The 23,187-nt window shown below is 33.9% G+C and overlaps 1 protein-coding gene across 1 annotated transcript; it reads left to right on the plus strand.

Annotated features, from left to right (window-relative positions):
- Positions 1-22,126: 22,126 nt before the first annotated feature.
- On the plus strand, positions 22,127-22,543 carry LOC145957343 (uncharacterized). The gene has a single exon (XM_083073579.1). The coding sequence runs from the start codon at positions 22,127-22,129 to the stop codon at positions 22,541-22,543; it is 417 nt and encodes a 138-aa protein (XP_082929705.1).
- The last annotated feature ends 644 nt before the right edge of the window (positions 22,544-23,187 follow it).

The raw sequence follows: 23,187 nt of genomic DNA on the forward strand, positions 1-23,187 counted from the left end.
ATCTGGAACATGAAGTATTCCAAAAGTCTCTAAAATAATCGATTATTTGGGCAATAATCGATTATCTGGTAAGAAGGAACTCAAGAGTCACTGTAATAATCGATTATCTTGGGTAATAATCGATTATCTGGAAGTTGGAATCTGAGGAGTCACTGGAATAATCGATTATTCTGTAAATAATTGATTATCTGGGTTGTGTTAGGAGAAACTATCCTCTGTAATAATCGATTATCCTTAAAATAATCGATTATCCATATCAGATTGTGTTTTTAAGTGATTTTACTGATGCAAATAATCGATTATTTGCCTAAATAATCGATTATCTGGGCGGTGTGTTTAAAATTTCCTGAAACGGTTATCTCCGCGCCAACTTTTAAAACCACCCATTACCCTTATACCCAAAATGTGTTAAGGCATAAAACACTTCTCTCAACTGATCTTCTCTCATTCTCTCATTTTCTCTCAACCCACAAAACCCTAACTCTCTCAAATCCTCTCAAATCTCTCAATCTTCTTCATTTTCTTCAAGACCCATCCATGGCATCTTCATCCAAAAGACCAAAGAAGCTTGAAGTGAGGGGGAGCAAACGTCCTCTACCCTCTGGGCAGCTGATTACAAAATGGTTTGCTGATGAAAAAGCTCAAGAATACTATTTTGAGTGGTACGTCGGGCGGAGAATCAATTCCTCCGAAGACCCTTAAACTTGATTGGTTTAAGAATGAGGGTTTCAGTTTTCCAACCCTTCTGGAGCACCAGGAGCTGAAGGGGCTTTTGGAAATGGAAGGTCCCTACTATCCTGAGTTAATCAGGTTATTTCTCTGTTTCGCCTCGAGCAATGAAGGAATCATGCAATCGGTGGTGAAAGGGAAGCTGATTTGGTTGGATGGGCCAACTTTGAAGGCGGCTGCGGGTTTGAGTGGTACTGGAAAGGAGAAACCCCAACCCTTTAATTTTGGGGATTTTGAAGAACTGACTACATTCCGGGACTGTCAAAGGAACCCGTTAAACACCAATTACGAGAAATTCTTGGCGGGAGTATGAAAAAGAACTCTCGTTTAATTTCTTTTATTATTGCCTGGATGTTGAAACCTAGGTTGCACAATCATGCTCAAATGTCAAGAGATGACATTCTGTTGATGCATGTTATCAAGAAGAAAATTAAAATCGATTGGGTATCGGTTGTCAATGACCATATATGGAAAGCACGGCAAAAGGAAGATGGTCCGATCCCGTATGCTTTGTTATTGTCTAAAATTTTTGAGGTTACTGGTGTTGATTTGTCTGGGGAAAGAAAAATTGTTTTGCATGCTTCAAACAAGATAGAGAAGTCTTCTTTGCATCACATGGGGATGCTCAAACAAGAAGACAAATGGGTTTTTAAAGGAGATGTACCCCCTACACCGGAGCCGACAACTGATGAAGACGGTGTTCCGTCTCATGATGAGGATCAGCCACCACAGGTGGAAGCTGAGCCAGGCAGGGAGTCTGAGGCGGAGCCAAAACCGTTCTCACCGTTTGAGCATATTATTATCAACAAAATTGATGGATTAAGGGAGATGACAAGGAAGCATGAGTCTTTATTTTCTGGTGTGTTTGACAGGTTGGATGAGCTGAGTCGTGAAGTATGACTGCTCAAGACTCTTCTTGGCATACCGGAGGATGAAGATTAATCTTCATTTTTGTTTAGTTTTAATTAGGATTTTTAATTCTGTTTTGGAACAATTTAGTTCAATATGGTTGTAATAGTTTAAGTTTTTGAACAATTTTAATGCTTTGTGGTGTTGAACAATTTGAATTCTGATGAAGTTTGGATTTTATTTTGCTGATTTGGATGTGATATCATTTTCTGGTTTGCTTGACTGATGCAAAAGTGCTCTGTTTTGTGAGCATATGAGTTGTTATTTTGGTTTTGATTGGAATACTCTGTTTTTAATATTGTGGACATGTTTTTCTTGACTTGATTTGGTCTGAACTGTGGCTAAATGGTGCACATATGATTGGTTTGGTTTGCTGAATCAAAGTTTTATTTTGGTTATTGTTGGACATACTCTATAAATGGCTTATATTTGAAAAACTTGGCTTACTTTGTTTTTGATAATGCCAAAGGGGGAGAAATGGTATGGTGTGAGTATAGTTGTTGTTTTTGCAGGTGTTGTGCTTGTGTGTGTGTATTGTGCAGGTTGGAATGAATTGAAGGCACAATGGCTGAAAATTTTTGAAGCACAATAGCATTGGGTTGATACAATATGAATCATGGATTGTCATCATCAAAAAGGGGGAGATTGTTGAGCTTAGGAGAGCTTGAATCTTAAAGGAGTTTTGATGATCACAACAAGTATACAACAACAACTTGGAGCACAAAAACAAAGTCAAAGAAGAGTCAAGAAAATGCTATGAAATGGAGCTATGTAATAGAGCTTAGGAAATAAATTGTTTTGAATGTGTTTTTATATTTTGTGTGCTTTGTATGCTATGTGCATAAGAAAATTTCTTATCTAAACTAAGTAGAGAGTATATGATGATGAATTAAAAAGATTGGAAACTTATTTTGAGGTATAAAATGAAATTTTAAAAACTAACTTAAAATAATCGATTATCATTAAATATAATCGATTATTCCAGCTAATAGGCTAAGTGGGATGCCTTGCTGTAATAATCGATTATTTTCCAAAATAATCGATTATCCCAGGAACAACTCTCTAGAATAATCGATTATCCAGCTAAATAATCGATTATATTGTTCTTGGTTGATTTCCAGAAAATCTGAAGAAAAAAATAATCGGTTATTCTTTAAAATAATCGATTATCTGTGTCTGAAACTTTTATAAATAGTTTGAACTTTGAGAAACTTCAGACATGAGTTAGAACTGATAATCAATTTATGAAAACCTTTTTTGTGAGTCTTTGTGACATCTTGGAGAGTTTTCTTTGTGAAATCCAAGAGTGAAAACGTTTGTGAAAAGCTTGTAAGAAGATCATCATCATCATATTCTTGAAAGGGGAAGATAAAGATTTGTTCAAGAATTCCAGGTGAATTCGTTCCTTTTATTCTTTGTGAATCTTTGTGGAAAATCTTGAGAAGGGTTTCTCAAGTGGTAAGATTTCTTGTAGTGGGTTCTACAAGGGTGCTTTCTTGGGGTCAAGAAAGTGGTTATCTTTTAGTGTTGAAGTATATGCATGTGTGTGTGCTTGTAAACCTTCTTGCTTAAAGATAGTGGAACAAATCTTAATCAGGTGTTGATTAAGGACTGGATGTAGGTCACAAGTGGAGTGGTTGAACCAGTATAAAAGACTTGTGCAATCTTCTTCTACCTTATCTTTTACTTTGTGTAATTTCTTGGTTAAACTTTAAAGAAGATAAAACTTGATTAACAAGTGTATGTGAATCTTGATGGTTTAAATCTATAATTGAACATTATTGTTGAACCTCATTATGTTGTAATCAAGTGAGCATATTGCATTCATATTTTCGTAACAAGTCTTTAGAAGAGCTTCATTTGGAAATTCTGTCATAGAAAAGTTTTGATTGAAATTAAGATCCAAAATACTCTGATAAATTTTTAAAGGGTCATTGAATCCAATTCACCCCCCCTCTTGGATTGTGCCATTCTTTTCTAACATCTACCTCGAGCACCACCAAGGAAGTAGCATGAAAAGTCGAACTAAGTGAAGTCCACTTCTCCTTCACCAATTCTTGAAGTTGAGACTCTTTTTCTTTAAAAGTAATGGATTTATGAATCTCCTCCTCAAGACTGGTGGCAAAATGAAGGCAAGAGTTAAGATCTTTATGAATAAAGAGAATTTTTTTCATAGGATTTTTAGCACTAAAACAATTCTCTTTAGTCTCAAATCCTTTAGAGGATATTTCTTCCTCTTTACTCTTCCCTACACAAAGTTCTTTCTTTTTTTCTATTTCTTCTTTTCTTTTGATTTTCATTTTTCTTCTTCTTTTTTGTTTTCTCATGTCTTTTTTCAATTTTTTTTCTTCTTGTTTAAGAATTCTCAACTTCTCTTCTAGGATAGCAAGTTTGGCCTCTGTGAATAATCAATTTTATCCGGACTCACAAAAATAATGAAATGGACATCTACTATGAAGAGGATGAGCTCTCAAAGTATGGAGGTGACAACAAAGAAATTTGAAGACAAAAAAAAAATTTTAGTAGCCCAGAACGGGCCGTTCCAAGTTACAAAAAAGAACAACAACTTTAATTGAGAACGGGCCGTTTCAAAGTGGGAACGGGCCGTTCCAAGTCAAAAAAAGACCAAAATTCCTAATATGGAACCGGACGTTCCAAATTTAGAACGGGCAGTTTCAATTTTAGAACGGCCCGTTCCGAATTTAGAACGGGCCGTTCCAGGTTCTAAATTTACGCGTAAGGCCGTATCTAGAACGGGCCGTTCTGAATTTAGAACGGGTCGTTCCAGGCTGTAAATTTACGTGTAACGGCCATATCAAGAACGGGTCGTTCCGATTTTGGAACGGGCCGTTCTGGACCATTTCTGAAGTCTATAAATAGACTGCTTGGGCTCATTTCTCAGGCCCCCGAAAAATTTTGTCCAGTACTCTTTAAAGCTCGAATTTTTTTCTCTCTCTCTCCTCCCTCTCTTTTGTATTTCTTGAGATCTGTGAGACACGTCTGTAGTGTGAAAGGTAGCCAAAAAGCACCTTCTTGATCATCATATTCGAAGATTCATCTCATTTGGTATAGTTCTTTTCTTAACTTTTTTTTTTCTTCTTTCTTTTATTTATTTGTTTATTTTATTTTTTCATTTATTTTTTGTTTATTTATTTATTTATTTTTGTTTATTGTTTGTACATAGTGAATATGATTTTTTGCCTTTAAGATTATTATTTATAAAAATATTTAATATACGACCAATAATAATATTAAGTGAATAACATTTTTATCTTTAACATTATTAGGTCCTAGGAGTTTAATGACTAGTCATTTGCTAGCTTAAACTCTCCTTAACAAATTTGTTCTTTTAAAAAAATAAAAAAATGTTGCAAACAATAACATTAATTAAGTAACACTTCTATTTTTAACATTATTGGAGGGATTTATTGATTAGCCATTTACTAACTTGAGTCCTTATGCAAAATCTATTTCTTTAGATAAAAATATAAAAATATAAACATAATTTTGCTTTACGTATACATTATTTTTATGATTAATGATATTAATTGAGTAGCATTTCTACCCTTTAATATCATGTAAATCTTTTATTATCAACAAATAAAGATCAATAGCATTTGATTGAATAGCAGTTCTATCTTTCATGTTATTGGGAGGGTTTATTGATTAGCCATTTGCTAACCTAAATCCTTATGATGTTATTTTTTAATTAAAAAAAATATACAAAAGAAACATCTCTCATATTTAAAAAAAAGAGATATATATATATATGTATACACCTTTTTGAGGAATAAAATAAATGTTTATAAATTTATATAATTTTGCGCAATTAATTAAAGGTACTGTTTTTACAGGCGTTGTAGGGTGCTAATACCTTCCCTACATGTAATCGACTCCCGAACCCAACTTTAATTTTTAAAGATTATCTTTTAAAGGGTTTTCCAATGTTTTTCCCTTGAAATAAAATATTGGTGGCGGCTCCATTGGAAAGAAGTGTTAGCGTCATCCCGTCGTAATCCCGGTTACGACAGCCTCTCTTTCAATTTTCTCCTTCTTTTTTTGAAATGCCTCTTGCTTTTTCCATAGTTTAAGTGATTTTAGCTCTATTGTTAAGTAAGAAATGCTTTTAGGAGAACTATCACTTCCACTATAGTTGGATTGTTGAGACATTTTAAACAACAAGATTTTTCTCTTCACACAAAAATAGATTTTAAGAAAATAATATTTTTGAAGTGCTTAGACTTGGCACTTAGAGGTCTAAGAGTACAAATTGAACTATGGAGGGAGGTGAGCTACTAAAGAGCCACTTAATAACCAAGCCTCTTCAAGTAAAAATCTCTAAACCCCCTTGTACTTTGCCTTGCACCAAAATGTTTTCACAAATTTCTTTTTCAAAAAGAAAAATAACAAGCAAGTGCCTAATGTGTATAATTAAGCAATGCAATCAAAACTTAAAGACTTGAAAACATAAATTGCTTGAAAACATAAATTGCATGAAAACATAAATGACATGAAAACATAAAGACAAGAAAACATAAACTAGGCGTTTTAAGCAAGTAAACCTATGTGAGAGCTTGGAAAGTACGAAAGACTTCCAAGGACCACTCTCACTAGTACTAAACGTATTACCCTAGTTTGAAAACACTAAGGAGATATGGAAATGCACCAAAGGCACTCTAAGACACTCCTAAAAATGCCTTGTACAAGAAATGAAAGAAATAAAAATTTACAAGAAATGAAATGCAAATTTACACCAAATGAAATGCAAATTTACACCAAATGAAGTGTAAATTCACACCAAATGAAATGCAAATTCACACTAAATGAATGTAGTGGCTGCACCTAATTTTAAGAAAACAAAATTCAGCCACTAAGTTAGTGACAAATTTAGAGACGGATTTGGTGTTGAAAATTTTTTTGAAATGAAATTCCGTCACTAAATTGGTTACTAAATTTACACAAAACTTTCACAAAAATTTTATTGTGTTCTTCCAAGCTTCTCCTTGTTGCAGCAACCTCTCCAAGTGTATCTCTCCTCTCTTAGGAATAACCTTGATGTTGGTTATTCCTAGGTGTTTGACTCCCACCAAGAGCTTTCCACCAAAGAGAATATCAATCTCCTAGGCTTCCACAAACACTTCAAGATGTTACCCTTGTACTTGGCTTTCCACACCTTCAAAGAGGCACTCAACACACCTTAAGTTGCTGAATTTATATAGGAAAAACTGAAAAAGCACAATTTAGAAAGGCTACACCAAATGGTAGAATTAAAGAGACAAGACTAGAAAGAGTTCCAAAAATTGACAAGCAAAAATTAAGGCACAAATGAAAGGCTAGCACACAAAGGAAAACCTAACAACGGCTCTAGAATGGATTACAAAATTAAAATCTAAGATTAAGAAATGAAAACAAGACACTAATCTCAAGTGTATAGGGCTGGACAGTTTTAGAAACATGCAACAATAAGCAAAAATCGAGAGCAAAACAACACAAAATTTTCACTCCTTTTGGCTTTTTTTTTTCTTTGGTTCTTTCTTTTGAAATTTTCTTTTCTATAATTTTCCTTTTCTTTTTCTTTCACACAATCAGGAGTTAATGCCTTTTAAACATTTCAAGAGACTCGGATTTAATAAATAAAATTGTTGCCAAACATTTCAACAATCAACAAAAGGTATTCAAGTATGTTTGTGTTAGAAGTGCTCACACTTTTGCACAATTTTTGAGTAATTTTTTAGGCACACTTTTCTTTAATTTTTATCACACTTTTAGAACACTTAAAACCTCTGTTTTCTCTGTTTTTAAAGCTTCAAAAATAAGCACAAGTTTCAGCCACACAAGAGATTCAAGGAAAACCTACTAGGAAAGTTTTTTTGAAATTTTCTTGACAAACTTTTTAAGGAAACATAATAGAAACCTAACTCTAAGAAATTTGCTAGAATTAATAGAAAATTAGGAACTCTAATATGTAAAACAAAAGCACATATAGGTCAGGTACAAAGAGTATATAAATTTCACAAAATGAATTTACCAAAATCAACACAAAAACAAAGGTTAAACAAGCTAGTCTAGGAATTAATGACATGTAAAGGACTACACATGACTCTAGACAAAACACAAGATTATAAACCAAAAAAACATGCTATTCATTATCATAATCCAATCACGGATTCAGGTCATAAGGAATAAGAGAAGACTCAATAAAATAAAAAAACGCACAAGTTCATAGAAACCTAAAGCACCAAAACCGGATTGATTCAAGATTAATGGAACAAGCAAAATGTGAATCAATCAATTCTCATGTGACATATAGGATCCATCAAAATATGTATTAAACCTAGATACATACAGTAAACACAAGAAGTGACATGTAAAATATGAAAGAGACAACACGGATTCAAACAAAGTTTAGGAACACATAACCTCAAGAGCACCAAGGCTCTAGATACCAAAACTGATGGAACTACTTGGAGAAGATTGATGTTTCTTCAAGTTGAACCATGCTAAGTCCCTTCTTCTCTTGAATTTCTTCACATCCATGGATGATTTGGTTGAGTTCAAGCTTCAAAAGCTTGAAGATGCTTCCCAAGGTGGTTCGGTTTCTCTTGAAAGAGAGAAACTTGAGGAACCAAGCACAAAGGAGAAGTTCCTTTGTGAAGCTTCTAGGAGAAGGAGATTCTCCACGAAATTGGACTCTTGAAATGAGAGAGAATTTCTGAATTCTAAGTCTCATAAATGTCAAAAGTGATTACAAGAGTAGAAATTACAAATATATAGAGGTAGGTAGCTTAAGGAGCAAGCTAACCTTAACCATGGTTCACTAGGAACCATGGTAAGGTTAGTTGACCTTCTAGGTGAGTTTAGAAACTTGTGGAGCAAGCTAAGGAGAAGCTTGTAGCACAAGCTTCTCATCTCCTTAAAGGTTAGAGACACAATTCGGTCAAAGAAAGGAGACTAGGCAAGGTGGGCGGATTTGGTCTCTTTTGGCTCCTTCAATTAATTTCAAAAATGTTTGATTTGGTTTAGTTAGGTTCATCCAATGATGATGAAACCTAGCTAAATCAAATCTATGAAAAATTAGGAGCAAAATGAGTCTAATATGTAAAATTTTGCCTAGGCCCAATTCTGGCCCAATTACTAGTCACACCCTCAAGCATTGCTAAATGTCACCCTCTTGATGGAAATCTAATCCCCAAGGATCCCTTTGGAAGAGGTAAGACCAAGAAGGGTGAAGGTTGATCTAAGGAGGCTCACACTTGAAGACCATTGGGCCTTTAACTAGGTCCATGGTTAGGAGGCTAGAGGAGGCTTCTAGAGAGGAGGTGCTTCTTATATCTATGCTCAATATGAGTATTGAGTATGATTCCTCTTTTTAGTCTCGTAGTCTCTATTATACATACATTGTATAGTTTGATTTTTTCTACCTTATATATAGTAGATACTTATATAGGTGTATTTTTGCCTTTGTATCTGTGAGGCACTTTATTTCCTTTTATTAGCTATTGTATATTGTTTCTAGGGTAGGTTACTTGGACACTTTGGCTCTATTTAACCTAATCTAGAAATACACTCTTTTCTTAGTTTTCTAGTAGTAGGATTGGGAGTGGCATTAGCAAGCTAGAGAGTGTTACTAGCAATTGGACCTAGAGATGGGTCTAGGCAAAATTTTACATATTAGACTCATTTTACTCCTAATTTTTCATAGATTTGATTTAGCTAGGTTTCATTCACATTGGATGAACCTAACTAAACCAAATCAACATTTTTTCAAAACCGATTGGAGTAAAATAAAGTCCATGAGCTGCCCACCTTGATTTGTGTTCACATTGCTTATTCACACTCAAGCTTAGAAGCTTGAAGCATAAGCTTCTCCTTAGCTTGCTTACCAAGCAAGCTAAGTGAGTAGCTTGCTCTCCAAGCCTCTAGACCATGGATGGTTAGCTAGACCTTACCATGGTTCCTAGTGAACCATGGTTAAGGCTAGCTTGCTCTCCAAGCTTCCTACTCCTATATTTTCGTTTTTCCTTCATTGTAAAACACTTTTGGATGATATTTTTGAGTGAGATCATAATTTGCACGAAAATTCTCTCTTCCAAAAGTCTTTAACCTCTTTGATATTCATCCAATTCTCTTATCCCTTCCATAGAAGAGTGTGGTGATAATTGAAGAGACTTATCTCTTCACCAAGGAGTGGCATCTCTTGAGAGAGTTCCCCACCAAACCGTGGTGGTTCTAAGGTCTCTTCCTCCATTGGAGACCTTAGAGAAGCTTAAGAAGAATCAAGGAGCCAAAGGTCTAGGGAGGAACTTGAAGAGGATTCACATCAATCCGGATTCTCCAACAAGTTTTCCATCACCTCTTTTCCTACTGAAAAAAATAGAAAATGAGTGTATCAACAAAAGAGGTTAAATGGAGTCAAACTTTCCAAGTAACCCACCTTAGAATCAATATACAATGACTAATAAAAGAAACTAAAGTGCCTCACAAATATAAAGGCAAAAATAAGTCTATACAAGAGAACTATGTACAAGATATTTACAACTAGAACTATGCCTTCTCTTCATGATAGAGTGGTCCAAATTGAAGAGTACCTTGGGCTTGGAAAGCCCACTGGTCTTTAAGGTGGCCATAGCTCTAGAGATTGGGCCCTTGGCCCATGGTCCATCATCCCATTCCTCTTGGTTCCTTCAATGTATCACCTCTTGGATTCCTTGGCCTTGGCCATAGTCTATCAGGACCCACCACTAGGGCTATGGATAGGAGGATACAAGAAGATTGAAGCAGTGTTGAGGATGGTGGGCGCAAGCTACTTTTGAGTTGGGTTATTTCTTAAAGGCCATGCAGTATAGGATTTTCAGCCTACTTAGGTTGTATTACTTTGGGCTTTGTATTTCAGCCAATTAGAGTATGAACTTTCTTTAGGCCAAGTAGATAGAAAGAAGTCTAATTAGCATGTGAGATTACATATAGATAGGATTTAGGTTTCATTTAGAATGCATTTGAGCACCATTTGATCGACCAAGGATGGCGCACATGGCATGCTTCAAATGCAACTCTAAATTCCACCTAAATCACATCCAAATGCAACCATGACATGGCTAAGATTCAAAAGCACATGGAGGCATATGGGTGAACCTAGTTTCAAACCAAATTTGAATTTTGAATTCAAATTTGGCTCCTAAAGTTTACTTAAACATTACCATGGTTCAAAATAAACTCTAGGTTAACTTAGCTTCTCCTAGATATTTCCTTTGCCTATTTAAGACTCATATGTGTGTAGATTCATCACTTTGGAGATTATATGAGATTTCATTTTTCAAAAAGCTCTCTCAATTCCAAAGTCAAGGAAGCTAGAGAAAACTATCCTCCTTAAGCACCTTCAACAAGGAAACTTTCCTTGTGTGCTATACTTCTTGTTCTTCCTTATTAAGGAAGATTTGGAGCGTGTCATCTTCTTCAAGTGTTCATCATCACCACGTCAATTTGGAGTCTAAAAGAACCTCAAGAGAGCTAGGTGGACATTGGAGAACTTCAATAGTGGATTAGTCCATGAATTAACTCACGGGTTCCATCATTTTTGGTATCTAGAGCCATGGTTTCTTCTTGAGGTTTAAGTGTTTTCCTTCCATTCCTTTTATTGTTCATTTGATCTGTGATTGTCTTGAGTTGTTGTGTTTCTTAGATCTAAATTTTGTTAATTACATGAATAATTTAGGGAGGCAAGGAAATTTCTCTTGTAACTATAACCACAACTAAGGTTGGAGAAGTAATTGGAATCAATATTCTAGGTGGAAGCAGGAAGCATAACCTTTTTAAAGACATCCCCTTTAGCAGTCTTACCAAGATCATCAACATTATTAGCCAGATAGATTATCAAAGATGGAGGAGGCACTCACATAGTTTGTGTAGGTATCTACAACTAATCAAAAGAATATTGAAGCCCTTATTTGAAACCTAGAGATACATGTGGGACAACTAGCTAAATAGTTGGCAAATCAAAATAACAAATTCTCATCCAACACACAAGTTAATCCTAAGGAATATTTCCAATCAATTACTACTAAGAGAAGAACTGTGATAAGAAGAGATATATGATAAAAAAGAATGGCTCAGTCCAAGAGGGGGGTGAATTGGATTCTATGACACTTAAAAAATTTATCAGAGTTTTAAGGATCTTTATTTCAACTTAAACTTTTCTAATATGAATTCTCAAAGAAGTTTCTTGAAATACTTTTCAATGGGAATGAATCCTATGTACTTTCTTGATTAATCTTGATTAAGTTTAGTTTTAAGAACAACTAATATGCAATGTTTTGATTTAGTTTAAAGCAATGTTAAGCATACAAACATATTAATCAAGATCAGCCATTTTATCACTCAATTAAGATTTTGCTCAATGTAAGAGATAAGGGTGAGAGAAGAATGCACAAGTATTTTATCCTGGTTCATCCACTCCACATGTGACCTACATCCAGTCCTCAATCATAACCTGATCAAGATTTGTTCCACTATCTTAATGAAGAAGTTTTACAAGCATACCACACATGCATACACTCCTACATTCAAGATAAACACTTTTTTGCCCCCAAGAAAGCACTTCTTGTAGAAACCCACTACAAGAATTCCTTACCACTTGAGAAACCTACTCAATATTTTCTTACACATTACACAAAGAATTAAAGGAACGAATTCACCTGGAAGCAGAACAAATCAGATTGTGAATTCCAAACAAATCTTAATCTTTCTTTCTCAAAAATGTAGTGATGATGATGATCTCTTTCAAAGCATTTCACAAAATGTTTCTCTTCTTGGTTTCACAAAGAAAACACTCCAAGAAGGGGACAAAGACTTCACAATATCAGTTTTTCTCTCGTTTGTTTTCAGTTCATCTCACTTCTGAAGTTTCAAAGTGTGAAAGTTATTTATAAACTTTTTCAGACCCAGATAATTGATTTTTATTAGGATAATCGATTATTTTGTTCTTCATGATTTCTAGAAACCACTCAAGAACAGAATAATCGATTATTTTGCAGGATAATCGATTATTCCAGAGAGTACTTCCTGGAATAATAGATTATTCATAATGATAATCGATTATTTTGAGTTAGCTTTAAAAAACTCAATTTTATACTTCAAAAATCTTTCCAAGTGTTTTAAATCATCATCACACTCATTCTCAGTCAATTTAGATAATGATTAACTCATGCACAAAGTATACACATGCAAAAATAAACTAATCAAAGCAATACAACACATAAGAACTCATGAGTTACTCCTATTACACATCATGATTTTCATATCTTCCTTCCTTGACTAGTTTGTGTCCTTGATCGGTTTGTGTCCTTGATCAGCTTCAACTCCTTTGTTATCATCAAAACTCTCAGAATCTAGGGCTAAGTTGATTCATTACCCCATGAATCTCAACAATCTCCCCCTTTTTGATGATGACAAACCAATATGTTTTGCAAACCAGCATTCCACATTGTTAGATATGAGTATCTTATTATGTAGCTTATTATGCCTTGTTAATATTCAGACTTGCAAAACAACTCAAACCTTTCTCCCCTTTGGACAACATCAAAAACATATAGGTATATATGTATATGTCCAATGACAGGGAATTAATTTTTGCAGATTGCACATGTATAGATATATGTACAAGAGTTACTTGCTCATCTCAAACCTTTCATAGGCATTGTTCCAATATATCCAACTTAATACCAGATTTCATATCAGAGAATTTAATACAACATTAACACAATTTATTCCACATAATACATTAGCCACATTCTCATAAGTATTATCTCTAATGCACCAACAAACACTAACAAATGTGCATCAATTCAATCAAAAATGCATACCAATGCTCAAACCAAAACACAATATAAAAACACAACTAAATTCAAATTGCACCAGAATTAAAACGTTCAATAACAACCAAAATAATTTAAACCAAATTCAAATGTTCAGAAATTAAAAATCATTACAACCAAATTGAAATTTTGAACTAGAAATTTTAAAACTAAAATTTGAACTAGAACTCCTAAAAATAGAACATTAAAAATCCTAAACGCATCATTCCGAATCATCTTGAATCCCAAGTTGAGCCTTAATTCTTGCAATCTTATGATCAAGGTTATCAAACCGATCAAGAATGCTTGAATATTGTGACTCATGCTTCCTTGTCATTTCCATGACAACATCAAGCTTTTTTATCATAATTTGTTCAAACAGAGAAAATGCCTTAGGTTCCGATTCTTGCTCTTGTTCTGGTTCAAGCTCCACTTGAGGTGGCAGTTCCTCATCATGAGATGGAACTCCATCTTCGTCCATTGCCGATTCTGGTATTGGAGGAACATCACCCTTGAATACCCATTTATCTTATTGTTTTAGCATCCCCATATGATGCAAAGAAGATTTTTCAATCTTGTTTGAGGCATGGAGAATTATCTTTTTCTCCCCTTGAAGATCTACTCCTGCCTTCTCAAATATTCTTGACAGCAATAAAGTATAGGGTATAGGACCATCCTCCTTTCTCCTAGCCTTCCAGATACAATCATTGACAACAGATACCCAGTCTATCTTTTCCTTTTTCTTAATTACATGCATCAACAAAATATCATCTCTAGACATTTGAGCATGATTATGAAGCCTAGGTTTAAGCTCCATGCAATTATAAAAGAAATTAATCTAGAGTTTTTCTTCATACCTCCAGCCAAAAATTTGTTGTAATTTGTGGTCTCCAAATTTCTTTGGCAATCCCTAAAGGTTTTCAGCTCTTCAAAGTCACCAAAATTGAAAGGTTGAGGCTTCATACTTCCTGTTCCACTCAGCCCAGCAACTTCTTTCAAAGTTGGTCCATCAAGCTTTATGAGCTTTCCTTTCACCACTAATTACATTATTCCTTTGTTTCTCAAGGCGAAGCACAAAAATAGCCTAATAAGCTCCGGGTAATATGGACCTTCCAGCTCTAAGAACTTCCCAAGCTCTTGATGTTCCACGAAAGGAGGAAAACTGAAACCGTCACTCTTGAACCACTCCAACTTCAAAGTCTTTGGAGGAATGATTCTCCTACCCGCATACCATTCAAAGTAGTAGTATTGGGTTTCTTTGTCAGCAAACCATTTGGAGATCAGTTGCTCAGCTCCTGTGGGCAGAGGTCTCTTGCTCCCCCTGACTTCAAGCTTCTTGATTCTCTTGGAAGATGAGGCCATTTTGTGATTAAAGACGGGTTCTTGGTTTGGAGAAGAAAAGAAGATGAAGATGAATGCTTAGGGTTAGGGTTTGTGTGTTTATCTTGAGAGAATAAATGGGTTTTATAGAAAATAATAGGGTTAAGTGATTTTAAAGTCCTAGACACGGATTAGGTAGCAAAGAGGTTCCACTTATGAAGGAAGGTGGGAGGTTGGGAGTTAGCGCAAATAAAATCGTTCAAAAACCATCTAGAAAACCAAGGATCACGTAAATAATCGATTATCTATACAAATAATCAATTATTTGTATCAGTAAAATCAGTTTGAAAACCCTGTCTGCACTAAATAATCGATTATTTTCAGAATAATTGATTATTCCAGAGACTCATGTCTCATTTTTGCTTCTAGATAATCGATTATTTCCAGAATAATCGATTATTCCAAAGACTGACTCTATCTAACCTTCTTAGATAATCGATTATTTGCACAATAATCGATTATTTGCAGAATAATCGATTATTTACCTAGTCTTACTTAAAATAATCGATTAAATTTTACAATAATCGATTATTTCAGAGAAGTTTTGTTTCACTACTTTAAACCTTTTATAAAACTTTCCTCATCCATTTTAACTCTTAAAAATACTCTTTTATAAATCACATTTCAATGTTTTAAACACACATCAATCAAGTTTTATTCAAACAATCACACTCAAGTGCACATTCACAATCAATTCAAATAAGACTCATTGATAATTCCAAGTTCAATTCTCAATTGATTAAATCTTTCTTTTGGTAGAGGTTTTATAAATATATCAGCTAATTGTTTATTTGTTTCAAAAAACTGTACTACATAATCATTCTTTTGGACATGATCTCTTAAAAAATGATATCTTATTTCTATATGCTTTATCCTAGAATGTAAGATTGGATTTTTTGTGAGATTGATTGCACTTGTGTTATCACATCTTAAAGGAATTTTGTTCAATTCAGTTCCATAATCTTTTAGTTGTTGTTTCATCTAGAGGATTTGTGCACAATAGCTGCCAGCAACTATGTATTCAGCCTCAGTTGTACATAAAGCAACACATGTTTGCTTTTTGTTATGCCATGAGACAAGTGCACTTCCAAGTAGGTGATAAGTACCACTTGTACTCTTCCCATCAAGTCTACACCCAGCATAGTCTAAATCTGAATATCCTATCAGACTTAGTGAGACTCCTTTTGGATACCATAGTCCTACATTTGTTGTTCCTCTTAGATATTTAAGTATTTTTTTAATAGATTTCATATGAGACTCCTTTGGATTTTCCTGAAATCTTGCACACAAGCACACAACAAACATTATATCAGGTCTACTAGTTGCCAAATATAAAAGTGATCCAATAATACCTCTGTATTTTGAGTTATCAACAGCTATCCCTTTCTCATCCAAGTCAAGATTGCATGAGTTTGATATTGGTGTTGCAGCCTCCTTGCACCCTTCCATACCAAACTTTTTCAATAGTTCATTGCAATACTTGCTTTGACTTATAAAGATTTCATCACTCATTTGCTTAATTTGTAATCCCAAGAAAAATGTAAGCTCTCCAATCATGGACATCTCAAATTCACCTTGCATGGTCTTAGCAAATACTTTACATAGAGAGAGATTAGTAGATCCAAAAACAATGTCATCCACATAAATTTGAACATACATTGTATCATTCTTAAATTTCTTCACAAACAATGTATTATCTACTTTACCTCTAACATAATCATTCTCAATCAAAAATTTGCTCAGCCTATCATACCATGATCTTGAAGCTTGTTTCAAACCATAGAGAGCCTTTTAAAGTTTATACACATGTTTTGGATATTTAAAATCAACAAAACCAGGTTGTTGCTCCACATAAACTTCTTCTTGTATGAAATCATTTTGGAAAGCACTCTTTACATCCATTTGGTATAGCTTGAAGTTCATTATAGAAGCATAAACAAGTAGTAATCTAATAGCTTCTATCCTTGCTGCAAGGGCAAAAGTCATCATAATCAATTCCCTCTTCTTGATTATACCCTTTAGCCACTAACCTTGCCTTATTTCTTATAATGATTCCAAATTCATCAAGCTTATTCCTAAATACCCATTTAGTTCCAATTATTGGATAATCACTTGGTAATGGCACTAAATCCCAAACTTCATTCCTTTCAAATTGGTTTAGTTCCTCTTGCATAGCCATTAACCAATGTTCATCATGTAGTGCTTCATCTATTGTTTTGGGTTCAACTTGTGAAACAAAAGCTATAGTGTTACAAATATTCTTGATGGATCTTCTTGTTATCACTCCTTTACGAATGTTTCCAATTATATTTTCAATTGATAAATCCTTAGAAGTTTTCCATTCCTTAGGCAATTTTTCACTTGTCTTTTCAATGGTTTCACTTGATTCACTCTCTTTAGGCATTTCACTTTGTTCATTTTCTAAGGGAGGTTGATCAAGCAAATCAGTTAAGTCCTCTATTTCAATTTGCTTTGTTTCTTGCTTATTGGTTTCATCAAACACAACATGTATTGATTCTTCAACTACTAAAGTTCTCTTATTATATACTCTATAGGCTTTTCTATTTGTAGAGTAACCCAAGAAAATTGCTTCATCAGCTTTAGCATCAAATTTACCAAGTTGTTCCTTACAATTATTCAGCACAAAACATTTACAACCAAATACTCTAAAGTATGAGATATTAGGTTTCCTTCCTTTATAAATCTCATAAGGTGTTCTTTTTAGAATAGGCCTAATTAGAACCTTATTAACACATGACATGATGTGTTAATTGCATCAGCCCAAAAGTATTTAGGTAGTTTAGTCTCATTCAACATAGTTCTAGCGAATTCCTCAAGAGACCTATTTTCCTTTCCACAACCCCATTTTGTTGAGGTGTCCTAGGTGCTGAAAAATTATGATCAATGCAATGTTTCTCAAAGAATTTTTGGAACAAAACATTTTGGAATTCTCTTCCATGATCACTTCTAATTGAGGTAATATTTGTGTTTTTCTCATTTTGAACAAGCTTAGCAAATTTCTTAAAAGCATTGAAAGCTTCACTCTTATTTGCAAGAAACATAACCCAAGTAAACCTTGAATAATCATCTACCATAACCAACCTATAGTAATTCCCTCCTAGACTCATGGTTCTTGAAGGACCAAACAAATCTATGTGAATTAATTGTAAAGGTCTAGAAGTTGAAATCAGATTTTTGCTTTTAAAGCTAACCTTCACTTGCTTGCCTTTTTGACAAGCATCACATAGTTTGTCCTTGCTGAACTTGAGTTTAGGCAATCCAATTACTAACTCTTTTCTACTTAACTTGTTTAAATGATCCATGTGTATACGTGCAGCTCTTCTATGCCAAAGTCAAATATTATCTTCCTTAGTGATCAAACACTTGGTGTTAGAAATTGTAATTGAATGTTCTAAGTCTAGCATGTAAATGTTATCAATTCTTTTTCCAATGAATCTAATTTCTTTTGTCAATTTATCACAGATAAAACAAAAAGTATTATCAAATTCAATTTTAAATCCTTTATCACTAAGTTGGCTTATACTAAGCAAGTTATGTTTCAGCCCTTCAACAAGCAATACATTTTCAATCAATGTTGAGGAAGAAAAGTTACCAATATTTCCACAACCAAGAATCTTCCCTTTGTTGTTGTCACCATATGTAACAAATCATTCATTCTTTAATTTCAGACTTGAAAATTTTGAAGGATCTCTAGTCATATGTCTTGAGCAGTCACTATCAAGATATCATAGCAAGCTTTTGGCTCTCAAGCATTCCTACAGCAAAATCAAAAAGTTGATTTAGGTACCCATGTGAAGGGTCCTTGATGGTTAGTTCTCAGCCTTTGGCCCTTTTTGATCCAAATCATTTCACCATTTGGAACACCATATTTTTTGGAATAGCAATTTCTTATTGTATGTTCTTTCTTACAACAATAAAAACAAGTAGTTTGTTTTATGAAATTGCCTTTAAATTTTCTAAAAGATTTGTTCCTTTTGAAAACTCTTTCCTTTGATTTTGATGGCATGTTCATGCTTTGATTAAAACCAAGTCCACTTCTATCAAAAGCATGTCTTTGCTTTCCCAAAATGATATTTGAATATGCATTTCCATTTGTGAATTTTGCAAGAGAGTTTTTCAAATCAGCATTTTCTTTTTCCAAAACCTTGCAACTTTCACAATCAACTTTTGAATAAGGGGAGGTTTCACAATGAGCTTCATTGAAGTTTAAAATTATTTGCAGATTTTCATGTTCATTTTTCAAATTTTCAAGCTCTTGTTCAACTCTAATTAAAACATTTTCATACCATGACAATATGCTTTTAAGCTTAGAATTTAAAGCATCTAATTTCATAGCCTCTTTGTGAATTTGAATGAAAGCTTCTTGAAGTTGATCATAATCAAGACTAGATTCAAGATTAGAATCACTTACTATTGTATCTTGATCAGCTCCAGCCATCAAACATAAGTTGTTTTCCTCAAATTCAGATTCATCACTTGTTGTGCTTGAGTCATTGTTTTCCCAAGCTATGTAGGCTCTTTTTTCCTTTTTTTTTTCTTCCCTTTCTTTTCCTCTTGTTGTTTCTTTAGAAGGTTGGCGCATTCAGCTTTTATATGGCCTACTTTTCCACATTCAAAACAATTGCAAGAAGATGTGCTCCTTTCATATTTCTTATTTGCCTTCTTGTTGAACATGTAGAGGGATTTTTTTTTCTTTCTTAGGAATTTTCTGAACTTCTTCACTAGCAAGTTGAAGTTCTCTAAATCAGAATCTTCAGAGCTTGAGTCCTCACATATTTCTTTGCCTTTGAATGATTTTAAGGCTTTTAGAGACACTCATTTTCCCTTTTTATCTTGTTGTTCATTTTCTTAAAAAATGTGCAGCTTTTGCTCATGCTCTCTTACTTTTCCAAAGAGAGTTGTAAGGGTTAATGAAGTTAAGTCTTTTGATTCTTCTATTGCAGTAACCTTTGCTTGCCAAGATCTATCCAAGCATTGTAGAACCTTCAAATTTAGTTCTTCTTCTTCAAATTTCCTTCCAAGATCAACAAGGTGATTTATCAAGTGTGTAAACCATTTTTGAAAATCAGAAATTGATTCACCATGATTCATTCTCAACAATTCAGACTCTCTTATAAGAGTATGCTTTCTAGATCTTTTTACGTCACTTGTTCCTTCATGAGTAACTTGTAGTGTATCCCACATTTCTTTAGATGACTTGCATTGAGAAATTCTAAAAAAACTCATCAATAGATAATGCAGATGTTATTATGTTCTTTGCTCTATAGTCATATTGAGCTCTCTTTTTCTCATCATCACTCCACTCACTCCAATTTTTTTCTCTCTTTCTATCACCATCTTTGGTCATAGGGATATAGGGTCCATTTTTAATTGCATCCCATACAGCAATATCAATTGCTTCAATGAAAATCCACATCCTAATTTTCCAATAGACATAGTTTTCACCATTGAAAACAGGAGCTAGATGAATTGAAACACCCTCACCATAAGGTAGGTTTATGTTGGCCATTTTTGAAATCTTGAATAACACTCAAGAACCTTGCTCTAGATACCAATTGATATAAAAGAATGGCTCAATCCAAGAAGGGGGTGAATTGGATTCTGTTACACTTAAAAAATTTATCAGAGTTTTAAGGATCTTTATTTCAACTTAAACTTTTCTAATATGAATTCTCAAAGAAGTTTCTTGAAAGACTTGCCAATGGGAATGAGTCCTATATACTTTCTTGATTAATCTTATTAAGTTCATTTTTAAGAACAATTAATATGCAATGTTTTGATTCAGTTTAAAGCAATGTTAAGCATACAAACATTTTAATCAAGATCAACCATTTTATCACTCAATTAAGATTTTGCTCAATGTAAGAGATAAGGGTGAGAGAAGAATGCCCAAGTATTTTATCATGGTTCAGGCACTCCACATATGACCTACATCCAGTCCTCAATCATAACCTAATTAAGATTTGTTCCACTATCTTAATGAAGAATTTTTACAAGCATACCACACATGCATACACTCCTACATTCAAGATAACCACTTTCTTGCCCCAAGAAAGCACTTCTTGTTGAAATCTACTACAAGAATTCTTTACCACTTGAGAAACCTACTCAAGATTTTCTTACACATTACACAAAGAATTAAAGAAACGAATTCACCTCGAAGCTGAGCAAATCAGAATGTGAATTCCAAACAAATCTTAATCTTTCTCTCCTAAGAATGTAGGGATGATGTTGATCTCTTTCAAAGCATTTCACAAAATTTTTCTCTTCTTGGTTTCACAAAGAAAACACTCCAAGAAGGTCACAAAGACTTCACAATATCATTTTTTTCTCTTTTTTGTTTTCAGTTCATCTCACTTTTGAAGTTTCAAAGTGTAAAAGCTATTTATAAACTTTTTCAGACCTAGATAATCGATTATTTATTAGGATATCGATTATTTTATTCTTCATGATTTCTAGAAATCACTCAAGAACAAAATAATCGATTATTTTGTAGGATAATTGATTATTCTAGAGAGTACATTCTGGAATAATCGATTATCTGGAATAATCGATTATTTCTTAGATAATCAATTATTACAGCAAGGTTCCCTGAACCTCTTGCTGGAATGATAGATTATTCATAATGATAATCAATTATTTTGAGTTAGCTTTCAAAAACTCAATTTTATACTTCAAAAATATTTCCAAGTGTTTTAAATCATCATCACACTCACTCTTAGTCAATTTAGATAAAGATTAACTCATGCACAAAGCATACACATGAAAAAATAAACTAATCAAAGCAATAAAACACATAAGAACTCATGAGCTACTCCTATTGCACATCATGATTTTCATATCTTCCTTCCTTGACTAGTTTATGTCCTTGATCAGCTTCAACTCCTTTGTTATCATCAAAACTCTCAGAATCTAGGGCTGAGTTGATTCATTACCCCATGAATCTCAACAATATAGGTGAAAAATTGAATAAAAAAGGATATTGTTGGTGACAATAAAAATGTAGGAGTTGAAAATGAGAATGAGCAAGGAGTGAAGTTGAATAAAGTGAGAGAAAAAAATGAGAAAAAAGATCAAGTAAGAAAGAAGGAGAAAATTATAGCCAAAAACCTATTTGTGAGAGACTTTCCATATCCACATGCTCCCTTTAAAAAATACAAGGAAAGCAATTTGCTCAGTTTCTAAACATTTTCAACAAGTTGCAAATCAATATTCCATTTGCAGAAGCATTGGGTAAAATGCCAACTTATGCAAGATTTATGAAAGAGCTTCTAAATAAAAATAAAAGGTTTATTAATGAGGAGATTATTGAGTTATATGTTGGGTGTAGTGCTATTATTGAAAAACCATTTCTACCAAAGTTAAAAGATCCAGGTAGTTTCACTATCCCTATTATTATTGAAAGTCTCTCTATTGATAAAGCCTTGATGGATCATGGTGCTAGTGTCAATCTTATGCCATTGTCAATGCTTAAAAGAATAGGAGATTTGGATGTTAGGCCTACCAGAATGACTTTACAATTAGTTGATAGATCTATCAAACTTTCACATGGTGTGGTTAAGGATGAACTGGTCAAGGTAGATAAATTCATATTTCTTGTTGATTTTATGGTAATGGATATGGAAGAATACATGGAGATTCCTTTGATTATATGAAGACCATTCATAAAAACATCCAAACTAATCATAGATATGGGTGGAGGCAAATTGAAAGTGAGGACACAAGATCAAGAAGTGACCTTTAGTGTGTTTGAGGATAAACAACCACCAAGTTCAATTAGAAGAGAAGAATGCCTCAAAATAGACACACTTGATAGGTTTTGATTTCCAAATTGCTGTAAAAGACCCTAACTAATTCTGGATAAACAGGGTTTTTCATAGCCATAAAATCTACTAACCTAGAATTCTTAAAAATCGTATAACACTCAAAAGATTCATCCTCAAAAAAATCAATACTGATATATTTGGGATCAACAATATTTCTCTCAGAAAATAACTGGTAGTACTTATCTCGTTGTTCGTCTGTGGAGAACAAAGCGAGAGCACGTCCAGCGTACGGAATGGGATTCGTAGGAGTAGGGGCGTCGTCGGAGGGAGGCTGTTGGCAGCGCCTGGCGGTGGTTGAACGAGACGAAGAACCCTTATGACGTTTGGATGATTCTGCCATTTGAGTGTTTGTTTTGAAAAATGCAATCGGTAGAGTTGAAGAGACTTGAAAACGATGAAGAATGGAACAAACGGGGCTCAATTTGGTTAAGATTTGAGGAAGATATGGGGATTTAAAGATCTAAGGGTGCGGA

The sequence above is a fragment of the Cajanus cajan genome, chromosome 4, assembly GCF_000230855.2.
Source record: "Cajanus cajan strain Asha chromosome 4, NIPB_CcT2T_4, whole genome shotgun sequence".
Lineage (NCBI taxonomy): Eukaryota > Viridiplantae > Streptophyta > Magnoliopsida > Fabales > Fabaceae > Cajanus > Cajanus cajan.

Bases quoted from the DNA above. Each gene is read 5' to 3' on its own strand.
- LOC145957343 (XM_083073579.1), top strand. From the start codon at position 22,127: ATGCCAACTTATGCAAGATTTATGAAAGAGCTTCTAAATAAAAATAAA.